General features: G+C 39.3%; 1 protein-coding gene across 1 annotated transcript in view; it reads right to left on the bottom strand.

The window, feature by feature from the left end:
* The window catches only part of RNF150 (ring finger protein 150), a 172,496-nt gene that overhangs the window by 56,744 nt on the left and 103,288 nt on the right, over nucleotides 1-12,464 (bottom strand). Inside the window, exons 3-4 of the mRNA XM_016206935.2 lie at nucleotides 6,269-6,340; nucleotides 4,649-4,731 (exon numbers count right to left, since the gene is read on the bottom strand). Coding sequence (XP_016062421.1) covers nucleotides 4,649-4,731; nucleotides 6,269-6,340 — 155 coding nt within the window. The remainder of the gene's footprint in view (nucleotides 1-4,648; nucleotides 4,732-6,268; nucleotides 6,341-12,464) is intronic.

The raw sequence follows: 12,464 nt of genomic DNA on the forward strand, positions 1-12,464 counted from the left end.
TTTTTAGGTTAACAGTCTCTTAACTAGTGTCCCAGCTCCAGTCAGATCCCTTCGAGCCACACTCCGCATAGTGCCAGCGTGCCGTGCATGTGGCACCAGCTGAACCCCGCAGAGGGTCCCCTAGCACCTGGCTGCAGTCAGGCTCCTGGGCTGGGCGTTGGGGTCTTAAAGGATCTGGGTCAGCCCGCTCCCCCACCATCCTGACACGTGCATTACAAGCTAACAAGCCTTGGTTACTGCGAGTTGTCTTTGCTTGGAATAGTCTCCTTAGCTCTGACTGGAAAACTGAAAGAGTACAACTTTATGTAAAACAATTAAGTAATTTGAATACCTAACCTTAGGAAAAAAAAAGGACTCCAAAATGTGAACTAAGGTCTACACACATAGCTATTTATCACAGCCTTATTTCTAACAGCAAAAGAAGTGTCTGTGTGTGTGTGTGTGTGTGGGGGGGGGGGCGGGCAACTTAAATGTCCAAAAATAATCAAATAAATTATGGCATACAGGATATTATATAACAATTAAAATGACAAAGTTTTAGAGACATGGAAACTATTTATTCTAGAAAGGACTTAAGATGACTTAGGAGATGCAGAAATCCCAAAATGTGCCACAAAAGCAAAAGAAGAAAGAAAACTAGGAATGGCGACATAAAGCAGAGTCGGGGTGAGGCCGCAAAGATACCTTCTGGTTGTGCATCGGCCACACATCTGGTGCTTAGCTTTCCATCGGCAAGCAGAGAAAAAAATCTGCACAGTATCACCCCTTAGTAGCCACAATATGAAAAATCCCCTTGTTTGGGAGAAATGCACTCATTTCATACATGAACTGTTGTGGCGAGTCCCCACGGAGGGGCACACAAAATACTAAGACACACGCGGCAGGTTTTCCGAGGGCGATTCTTGCAGAGATCCCGAGGAAAGCAGCGGCCACTGCATCAGCCAACTCAATTCCCTTGTACGGAGCCAATAGAAAATAATGCACATTTTTAGTTTTCTGTGGATTGGCCTTGTTGCAGAAGTAGAATTTAGAGAGATAGAAGGACTGAAGTATATTTCAATGAATCTTCCCCCAAATAATTTTTTTGGTCATACTTCTGATACTTAATGAAGTTAAAGTTGTACTTGATGAAAAGTACCTGGAGTCAAGCTAGTCTAGCCGGATAATTAAAAATAGACTTATCAGAATGAATAATTAAGGGGCAGGAGTAGAAGGAGTGAGCTGAGAAGGCTACTAAAGAAAGACGGAACCAAATCGAAGGTCATAATGATGTAATGATGGTGCTAGGAACAGGAATAGTTCTAATGATGATAAGAGTAATGGCACATTATATTGTAATAATAGCAATAATAACAGTAGGAATATATATTTTCATTATTTGTCAGGTTTTGTATTGGGTATGTAAAAACAAATTTTTAGTTAGATAAAGTAGATTCTTGCATCAAAATCTAAGTTCCCTCATTGACAATTTTTTTCTGTTAATAAAAGTCAAGGCTAAGTGAAAAACACAGCACACAAAGCTGGCACCCTCTCCTAGAGTCCAAAAGTTTTGGTGGCGCTGGCACATTCTGTTCCCTTTAGTAAGAAGATCAAGGGAAATGGAATCTGCCTGTGATTTCCTACTCATTCCTGGTCATATTCCGGCTGCCGATCCATTCATGATCATTCATAAAGTATTTTAAAGAGCCTGTTAACTTAATTAAAATAGCACTTGTGAAAACAAGAATTGATTCTGAATAGCTTAGGTCTGTTGTTAAAGAAAACTCGTACTTGGAGCTGGTAGGTATGTCTGTGCATGTCTTCATTCTAATCATCACCATAGCTACAAACAGGAGGAAAATAATTTATTATTAGTCCCTCACTTGTGCAAGGGTCTCTGAAAGAGACAAACAACAGAATGATTTTGAAAATGTGGTGATACAAGAGCATCTAGTCCTGAATGATAGGGAAAGATACCCTACCCAGCAACAACAGAGCAGAGAGGTACCCAGTGTGTCAGGGGTGCCGAGGTCACAGAAAAGAGTATCAGAGAAGGAAGACAATAAGTTGGATCATTTTTTTGAAACAGTTTTTACACCAAAGAGATGCAAAGAATTCTGTGGATGAGTCAGCCTAGAAACAATGGGAAAGTCTATGAAGTTCATAGGAGCAAAGGCTTAACAACACTCCAGAGGAAATTATCTAGCAAAAAGCAAATGCCAGTGCAATTGTTTGATAACATCCATTAGTGCAAACTGTCTGGCAGATAACAGCAACAGGCATAAAAATATCTTGATTTTAAAGTCAGCATAGAAAAAAATGTATGAGCTCTTCAAAGAGTGAATATGTGTGGCGAGTCTAAGATCAAAGTTGTAAGGATAACCTGTGCTTGGGAATGCTCAATGCATTTTGCTATTTATTTATTTTTAAAAACATATCTTTATTGATTTCAGAGAGAGGAAAGGAGGGGGAGAGAGAAAGATAGAAACATCAATGATGAGAGAGTCAGTGATCGGCTGCCTTGCCCGCAACCCAGGTATGTGCCCTGACCGGGAATCGAACCCCGATCTCCTGGATCCTAGGTCGATGCTCAACTGCTGAGCCAGGCCCAGCCAGGGTGCATTTTGCTATTTAAAGCAGGTCCCACAATAAGAAAATAAAAGCTGATGGACAGTAAGGAGCTTAAAGCAAAAAGAATCAAGAAATGAGCTGAGAACCAAATAATGATGTAAAAAGGAAAAGCTTGAGGCCAAACTGAAACAGCCTAGGGCAAGGACTAGTATAAATAAAACAAAAGTTCCTAAAGTTTTATTATTTTTGTGTGATAAATATTAAAATGCTATTTTTTTCTTGGTTAATATTTCTAAAACATTTTACTGTAAAGGGAGATCTGGCATGATATATCATGACAATCTAAATGCTGCTAAAGCCAGGTAATTTGTCATAATTAAAAAAATTGCGATCAGCCAGATGTTACACACGTGGGCATGGTGAAGTAAACTGTGGGTACGTCTATGGCTGGGCTATTATGCAGCCTCTAGCAACTGCATGTAGAACATGGAATATGCTCATGACAGCTCTAAATGAACAAGCTATTGTACACTATGAATTAAGAGCTAGAGTAATGCTGTACCTAGTTTCTAAAGTATTTTCTTCATTACATTTGTAAAGTTCTTTGGAGTCTCAGGGAAAAAATTGCTATTTAACTTCAATTTGCTTTGGATATATATATTTTTTTATTAGGAACCACCTTACAGGCTCTAAGCAATCTCTAAGAAATAAAATGAAGGGAAGCACTTTCCTTGCTTTTAACTATCAGCCTTTATAAACCTGAATAAAATCTGCAGAAATGGAAGATGCTATGCTGAGAGGCTCTGGTGGTTCATGTCCTGCCTCTTTGCCAGTGTTCTAGAAGTCACCAAGTGAAAACCATGTATAATGTCTAGAGAGATAATTTATGTATAGTAGCCTCATATGAAGGAAACTACCAAGTCTTCATATGCCCGATTTATGATTTTATCTTAGAGAAAGTCAGGCATCTATACACCAAGGAGAGGAATCCCACTTGAAGGCCTTGGCTAGGGCCACCAGAGTGCACTTCCTCAGGCCTGGTTTCCTAACAATCAATTTGCCTAAAAGCATTTCAAGTACAATACATTCCCCTTGAGAGTTTCTGCATTTATTTGAGTATCCTGGGTGGTTTTTTTTGTCACTTCTTTGTCATTTTGGGATTATTAAACCAACTCTTCTAAAGGCATACTTTATTTATTTTGTATTTCTAATAAATAGTTTTTAAAGATGCAATGTTTTATGAGTAAATGGACTGTTTTATATCTCTGCATGTTTTCTATCTCTCTGTGTTTTTTTCTACTTTATTTACTTAAGTATTTTAAGACCTTTTAAAGCCAGTCTTTTTAAGTGAAGACCATTTCTTCAAGGCAGAATTTGATTTTGATTTTTAGAACACTTGCACAGATGCAGAAACACTAAAAAAAGGTTTTTAATTATAGGAGGACAGCTTTTAAGGAAACTTTAAAATAATTTAATCAAACTATTTAAATGTATTTCATTTTAACTGTATAAAAAGAATTCAGAAACCTTAACAGTAAATTTCATTTAGGGGGAGGAATGAGGGTTACGTGAGAATTACCTGGGAAGTTTTTCCAACTACACATGCTGGCACTCTTTCCTATAGATTCTAGAAGTTTGGCAGGGGACTGTCACATTCTGTTCTCGTTAGTTAAAAAAAAACAAACAGAAGAAAAAAAAAATCAAGGGGAATGGAATCTGCCTTCAGCTTCCTACTCATTCCTGCCCATTTTCTGGCTGCTGATCCCTTCATGATCATTCATAAAATATTTGAAAGATTTTATTCATTTAATTAAAATAGCACTGTAAAGTCGAGAACTGGCTCTGAATGTCACAGATCCGTGGTAAAGAAAACTCACACTGGGGGCCATGTTATCAAACTGTGTCATGAGGTTCTAGTTCCTAGCGGTACACTACTCCTTTGGTGCACAGAGGATCAGAAAAAAAATTTCAAAGGGAAAAGTTAAACAGAAAGAACGAGCCTTTTGGTTGCTTGATACTGAAGCACGGAAATGTTTGGGCAGGTGGCCTAGCAGGTCTGAGGCTGAGCCAGGGGCCAGCGGGCGGCCTAGTGACTCACCGGCAGGGCAGGATCCGGACCACGTCGCTGGGCTTGTACCCTTCGATGCAGACTGCACAGTTGTCAAAGTCGGGCTCTGTTTCCTGCAACACAGAAAGCACACATGAGCCTGCTTTCGTAGCTCCAACTCCTGTGAAGACACCCAGATAACAGGCCAAATGACAGCATGCAACAGTCTTGGGGTCAGTTTTCTTAATCAATAATTTACTATTTATTGGCTTAGTTTCCATTCATTCTAACCTCCACTTTTGGTTTCTGGGTTCCACTGCAAGTGCTTTGGTGAGGAAACAATTTTTTATGTATCATTACCAATAATGCTATTTGTTATAATTAGAAGTGGCATAGCAAAAACTCGAAGATGAGAAACATCATTTATGGAGAAGTATCTGAATGATATTTACCCATTTCTCGGGAATCTAATGTGTACAACTCTAAAATAGTGCTTTTAACTTCCCGCTCCCAAGTATATAAATCTATTTTAATGCTCCATAAAATATTACTTATATAGTAGTTCTTATTCTTTTATTATTCTCTGTTTCAGGGGAAAATGATAAAAAACTACTTTAAATTCAGTAGTGATTTTAAATGAATATTATCAGACACAGACAATAGTGTAGTGAAGGCCTGGGTTGGGATGGGGGTGCCGGGTAGGAGGAGTCAATGGGGAAAAAAAAGGACATCTGTAACAATAAAGATAAATTTAACTTTCAACAATAAAGATAAATTTAAAAAATAAACAAGTGAATGTTATATTAATAAGCTCAATGGTACATCTATATAGTTGAAAAGCAGCAGCACATAATTAGGGAGACAAATCAATTATTCAGACTAGAGAAAACACCTGTAATACATGGAGAGTCATGAATCCCTTACAAGCCCCCAGGAGCCCCAAACCCATGTCTGCAACCCACTGCTTTAAAATTTCTCCTGGGGCGAAGAGAGACCTTCGGAGGCGCAGGCGTGGCCTGCAGCACTCTGTCGTCGGTCCTCTAGACGTGCAGCTGCTTTGGGCTTTATGTCAACCTTCTACAGCGAGGGAGACTGTTGGCAATGACTTTGGGGCTCTTGACACGGGATTTCAGAAGCACTAAATATGCTCAGTGCATTTACTACAGATGTAAGCGGAGGATATCGTTCAGCACATAACACTGTCTTCCTTGCAGAGATTTGTGAAAAAATTTTTTCAAGTCCTAATACAGGAACGATTATTTTTTGTCTTTTTAAATCTTGTGGGACACTGGATAAGGTAATTAGCTACTGCTTGAAAATTGAATATTATTTCCTTCTTTGCACTGGCTGCTAGAAAGCCCCCACCTAAATTTGAGACCCACTTCTGTTATACATTTGTATACTAATTTCTTCCTGGCTTCATCTGTTTTTCCTACATTACTTTTTAAATTTCTCATATTTCTTATCCAAACTACTTTGCTATTCTACTGTATGCATTTCATAAAGTGCTTTAAGTTATATTTAATAAAGATGGGTATGACAACAGGTGCTTATGGGAGAATTATTAGCACACATCCCCCTTTCCCATCCGTCTCTCTCTTCTACCCCGGTGGCCAGTAAAGCGAGGCTCTTTTTGAATAGCCCCTCACCCAAAAGAAAAGAGGCTGTTACCTTGTCCCCCTTCTTGATGGTCCTGACCTGGAGCTTGCTGATCGCTTTTTTTGCTGCATCTCCCAGTCGGCGCTGAAACACCAAACGCTGTGTGTTAGTAACAAAGGCCTGTAATTCTTGACTTTGCTTCTGATAACATTTAATAAACCAGAGCAGCTATCACTGAAATTATGCACAAGTGGCATGAATGCTAATGATGATGTCTGGAAGAGAGATGGGCTGGTGATATCTGTGCAAAGTGGCTCTAGTAATTGAGGTCTATTAAGGAGAAGCTCTTCGTGCCCCGTGTTAAGCAAACGGCATATGATATAAAAAGATCCTGCCCAACAGTGACTTTAGTGCAGGTTACATCTATGCAGACTAGCAAAAAAAAATAAGCTTAGTAATTTGCCACTCCAGCCACTTAATTTGTGACAGACACAATCAATCTGGAGTAATTAGAATAAACATCTTTTTTCACAATCAAGGTTTATCGTCTGTATATTCCTTTCAATTTGGAATTTTAAGGAATTTCCTTTGCTGATGTAGACCCAAACTAGGTTCATATTTAGTCTGTAATATCCTATTACACCACATTCTTACATGCCAATTTTACCTCCTTTGTGTATGTTTAAGTGTGCGTGTGGATATAGGGATATACATAAAATATGTATGTTTAGTTTAACAAATAATGATAAAGAAAACCCCTAGATAACCAGCATAACCCACATCAAGAAATACTATATTATGCATTATTTTTAAAAGTAAAGTTACTTTCTAATGAGTACTACAATAATGTAATGAGGAAGACTGAGAGACAAAGAGGGTGAGGAAAGAATTGTTTTAATCCATCAAGGAGAAAAATGGTTTGCTTCTGTGTTTGTGAGTTTTCCACATTTTTATCACCTTTCTAAGTACATGTACTATTTGTCTGTTATAGATGTATATTTGCAGCACTAAACATATTTGAAGGACTGAGATAAATGGAACAAGCATTTAAACAGAATAAGCATTAGCTTTCACTAATTTTGTTCCTTTTGGAAATAACACTCAAGCTTCTTTCTTTTCTTTAAAATAGTGAGCATATACTAGTGAACTGTTACTTTATCCAAGGTACCATGGTAAAGCTTTAAGTGCAGTATCTTTCATCCTTACAGCAACCCTATGAGAAAAATATTGTTCTGTAGAATGAACTAAGACTTATAGTTCATGTAAATTGTTTTAATATTATAATGTTAGTGAAAGGTCAGCTAGAATATGAATAAAATTAAGTCTGACTTTAAAGCCAAAGCTAAACTATCATTCTCATTATTCAGGAACCACACAATTGACCAACCTGCCAGTCAGCCAATCAACCAACTTCTGCCCAGAGAGCCAACTAACCAATCAGCCAGCCAGCCAATCAACTCACATGTGGCCAACCAGCCAACTAACCAATCAGCTAGCTAGCTAGCTAGCAAGCCATTCAACTAATCAACCAATCAGCTAGACAACCAACCAACATCTAACCAGCAAGCTAACCAGTCAACCAGCCATTCAGCCAACCAGCTAACCAACCTGCTGGCCAACCAATCAAAATCTCTGAAGTACCTATGATGAGGCATTTCCCTTAACATACAGTAGTTACGGTAAATAAGTACAAAAGGAGATGCTCTCCTTGTTAGTTTACTTTTCTCTTTGATATGTCATTTTTTAGTTTTAAAAATAATCACTGGCATTTTTACCAGGAGAGCAAGCTTTGGCTGTTTCCTAAAAGGACACCTACACACACAGAGATTTATGCAGAAGTCTGTGAGTAGCTAGCAAACTATGGTGGCAGGAAAAATAGTTAAGAGTCTATAATGATAAATACCAGCGGGGGACATAGGGTGAGAAGGGGAATAAAGAAGTGAGGTAAAACTAAACAGGATGCAACTCTTTTCTCTCCTCTTCCTCTAGTTATTGACTAATCATCTTTTGGTCTCATCTCAAGCCATTTTGAGGGGAGCCCTCCCTAGATGTCTTCCAAGAGAGAAGGTCCTTCTGGTCTAAACCCTCACAGCACCTGTCCCTCTGCTTCATAGCACTGTGATAACATCTGCTATTTTTAAGACCAATCCCAGTTACTTTTCTCTCATGTAAGCTCCCTGAGGACAGGACTGTGTTTATGTTTGCTTCCCATTAATATGAATAGAGCTACCGTCAGTAATTGACACTGGATCATTCAACATATATTCCAGATCACTTACTTTGTCCCAGGAACAGCTCCGGGTTTTGGGGGGGAAAAAAAAAAGGGTAGTGAAAACATACACAAATTCCTGCTCTCCGAAATTTACTACCTAGTAGAAACTCCATTAACGATTGATGAATGAATAAAATCTTAAAAGAAGAGGTTTTTATTTTTTTATTTTTAGCATGGAAAACAACCTGAGACATTTAGCCAGGAAAATACATGGACAAACTATAAGTAATACATGTGGTTAGGTAAGCAAAGCTATGGTCCTGACCTTGGCAAATCCAGCCTGTCTCATCTATGAGCTGCTTTTCATTGAAGAAGCTGGGAGCAGGAATTGAAAGGCATGGAGAAGGGGCTACTAGTTACAAAGAGTGAGTACAGTAAACCTGCAGATTATATTTAGAATAAGAGATCTTGACCTAAAGTAAACAAGCATTGATTGTTTTAATTTTAAGTTATGAGCTCAGATATTTCTGTAATTGTGTTTAATTGGTATTTTATAATATCTGCCCCTAATTCAGTTACTTAAATTGTTTTTTATATGGAAAGGCTAAGCAGAGCAATTAGGCAGCAAAAATTATTTTTGAACAATGGTATTGGATTATACTCAAAGGCAACTTTTTTTTAAGGAGGTGAATCAGAAATAATGTTTTCAAAATTTATTTAAAATACTTTTTTTAGCAAATGAAATGCCTGTCTAAAATGGGAACATGTAAGGTAAATTCAAAGTCTGCTTTCTATCTTGTCAATGGATTTTACTTAACTTTTGGTTATATCTGAATAAAAATGGGGTATTTAATAAAAACATCCCTTTCTCTCTTCAGGAAAATAAAAAGCCTTTTCCATGCCCCTTTAAGGGAAAATGCAAGCTGCCTTTATTAAATAAAAGAAAATGGTTTATCTATTCAGGAAATGTAAAGTAAGCTGACCTGAGCGTATTGGGGATTAGGGCTACCAGCAGAGTGAATGGTTAGGGCATTAGAAAGAGGAATCTCATTCCCCACATTCTGCTGACCAAGGCCTGGGGGGTTAAAGGAGTTCAGTGGAGGGCACAGTCTTTTGGAGCCGGGCTTCTCAAATGGGCAGGGCTAACAGATGGAGACACCCGAGTAAGAGAGAGAAAGACAAAGCCCTCTCAACATCAAGTCTATGAGGCCTTCCCCCTGGAGGTCCTGAGGCCAGATGATGCACACAGGAAGGCAGACACGTTTTCTTTGATCATTCTGAAAAACTGGTGTGAAGTGCCCTGAGTCCAACCTCATTTCAGGTGGTAGTTCACATATACTTCTTTTCAGGAGGAAAGGGGTAACGTTGTGTGAGTGGCTGATGAAGGGTAAATGAGTCTGACCTGCTAGGGGGCAGAACAGATGTTCTAGATACCCCAGAGAATACAGAGAAGTCCACTTCGGAAATACAGAAGACAGTTATGAAACAGTGGAGTGCTAGGTTTTTCAACAGGAGTCTAGATTAACAAAATAAGGGGAAAAGCACCACAAAGTTTTAAAAAATGCTATATTTGCATGAAACCAAATTTTGTCAGTATATGCATGTCTCTATTTCTTTTTGAGTGACAAGAAAATGACACAGAAATATTGACTTCTGAATAAAAACACTGACTCACTTTCAACAATTTTCTAACTAGTATTACTGGATTACCAAAATGCAAATGAAAGAGATGAGTAAAAACATAAACATTCTTAATGAAATGGCCCAACTAAAACAGTTGTAGCCTTTACAGTTGGTTTCTTCTGGTTTTGGGTTTTGGGTTTTTAACTGCACCAGGTAAAAAAGATAGAAAAACCATAGGCCCTGCTCAAACTGAGCCTGGTATGGGGGGATACATCTGTCACACAACACATCCTTTCCTTTGTGGTTCTCAGAAATGCTGACTAAAAGGATGTTAATGGGAGACTTAGGGACCACCTCAGGTAGATTTAGGGACGACCTCAGGTTTCTAGAAGCCTTTTGTTTCAGGGGGGATTCCTCTCCCTTGTCCAGGGGCTCCTACAGATTTCTTCTGACCCAACTAGATCCAAATCATGCTTTTCACTAGAGTGTATCAGGAGTTGGGCATTTTAGTAATTGATTTATCCATCAATTTAATCTAAATGAGTATAAGAAAGTATTCACCAAGGTTATTAGTTCCTTGACAATAGTGAAGATACATGGCTTCATGGAAAATAAAAACAGAACCATTTATTAAACGAAGAAAATCCTACATAAATGCCAGCAAGGAGGGTAAACAATGATAGACTCTAGTTCAACCCAAGACATGTAAATTAGAGACTTTCTAAATATTTAGGAAATGGAGAAAAAGAAGACACTTTCCCCTGGACCCCTTCTGGGTTACAAACAGACATGCAGTGAAGATGATAAAAAACTAGGGACGTAAGGATGCCAAACAGCATAAAAATAGAGTTTATGTTCTATGCCATCTGATAGGATAGTTCTGTATCATATTTGCCCCTTTTTACTGACATCTGTATTTGATAATCGTCATTATCATCAGCACCACCAAGTGGAAAAATAAAGTGCTCTTCTGTTCTAGGTGGAGAGAGGACACTGTAAACATAAACAGAGTTGGTACTAGTCGTCTGGAACCTCGAGGCCACGGTGACTCAGACACTTCTCTCACTCGCTCTAATACATTATAATGATTTTTCCAGGCCTGGCTGATGTAACAGAAATCTGCACAATTTCTATGATGTAGATCAGCACTCCGTAAATCTAGAAAAGTGGGTCAGAGAATGAGATTGACTGCTCTGCCAGCCACGGTGACCTCACAGAGTGATGACTTAAAGCTGTTTGCGTACATGTGACATGAGGTGGAAACGCCGGGTTAATTTTTGTGGGAGGTGTTGTAGAGGAGAAAGCAATGGCTCAGAAGTGAGAAGATCCAGCTTTCAGTCCTGTTTCAGTCACTAACTGTGTGACTTTGGTCAAGTCGCTCAACATTCTGGACCCCAGTTCCCCTCATTAGTAAAATTAAGTACGTAAAGTCTTGTCATTTCTGGTTTTCCCAGCTCAGGATTTTCTTCCATGCAGAAGAGAACTGGGAGGCAAAGGTCCTTGGAGACTTGAATTATCTAAACATGGCAAATCAACCGCTAATGACCTCACTGAAGACGTCAGGGAAACAACATGCACTTCGCCTTTCTGTCCCCCGTGGGCTCTGCACTTTCTCTAGGGACAGAGAAGAGATCGTTTTGGTTGTTGCTCTTTAGGAGACAGGAGCATCTCTGACCCCTGGGACACTTGGCATAGTCTTCTCCCTTCCTTTTCTCTTTCCCTGTGACATTCTAGTTTGTCTTAAACACCATTACTTCTCTTGTTCCAGCATAACTTCAGGGCCAATATGTGCAAATGAAAACAAATGGCCATGGGCCATGTACGTGCAAATACTAAGAAAAGTATTCACACAGAAGGGTAACTCTTTCAAGAAAGCTTGGTTGAATGTCATTACCAGGCCTCACATAAAACAACACAAACCAGGTCTGGTTTCCTTGGATTAACCTCAAAGGCAACATTGTTTACAAAAAACAAAAAAAGAGCTTAATGTTGTTTATCTGATCTGCCCATGTTTGAAATAGCCGCCTTCTACTGAGAGTCCTGTGGTTTTCAGGACACAGACCTAGTCTTTGTGTCGGAGATGGGCTATCCTAGGAGACAGCGGGTCAATGTCCCAGAGCATCACTGGAAGGCAGGCTCATCGGCCAGAGCCAAGGCAGGAGTGCTGCTCGCTGGCTTTGCTCTGCCCTCTGCAGGGTTTCTATGAACAGGATAAGAATTCAGGAATGGCCATCAAAGTAGCACATCTGGGGAATGAGGGACACATGACTTCTTAACCTCCTGGTGGGGCGGGGAGGGTGCCCATATGGATATTGGCGTTCTGGTCAAGAATCTGTCATGGCCCTGGCCCACCAGGTAGCTCCATTGGTTAGAGCATCGTCCCGATATACCAAGGTTGCAGGCTTGATCCTTGGTCAGGGCATATACAAGAAT

This window comes from Miniopterus natalensis, chromosome 4, assembly GCF_054644295.1.
Source record: "Miniopterus natalensis isolate mMinNat1 chromosome 4, mMinNat1.hap1, whole genome shotgun sequence".
NCBI classification, from domain to species: Eukaryota; Metazoa; Chordata; class Mammalia; order Chiroptera; family Miniopteridae; genus Miniopterus; species Miniopterus natalensis.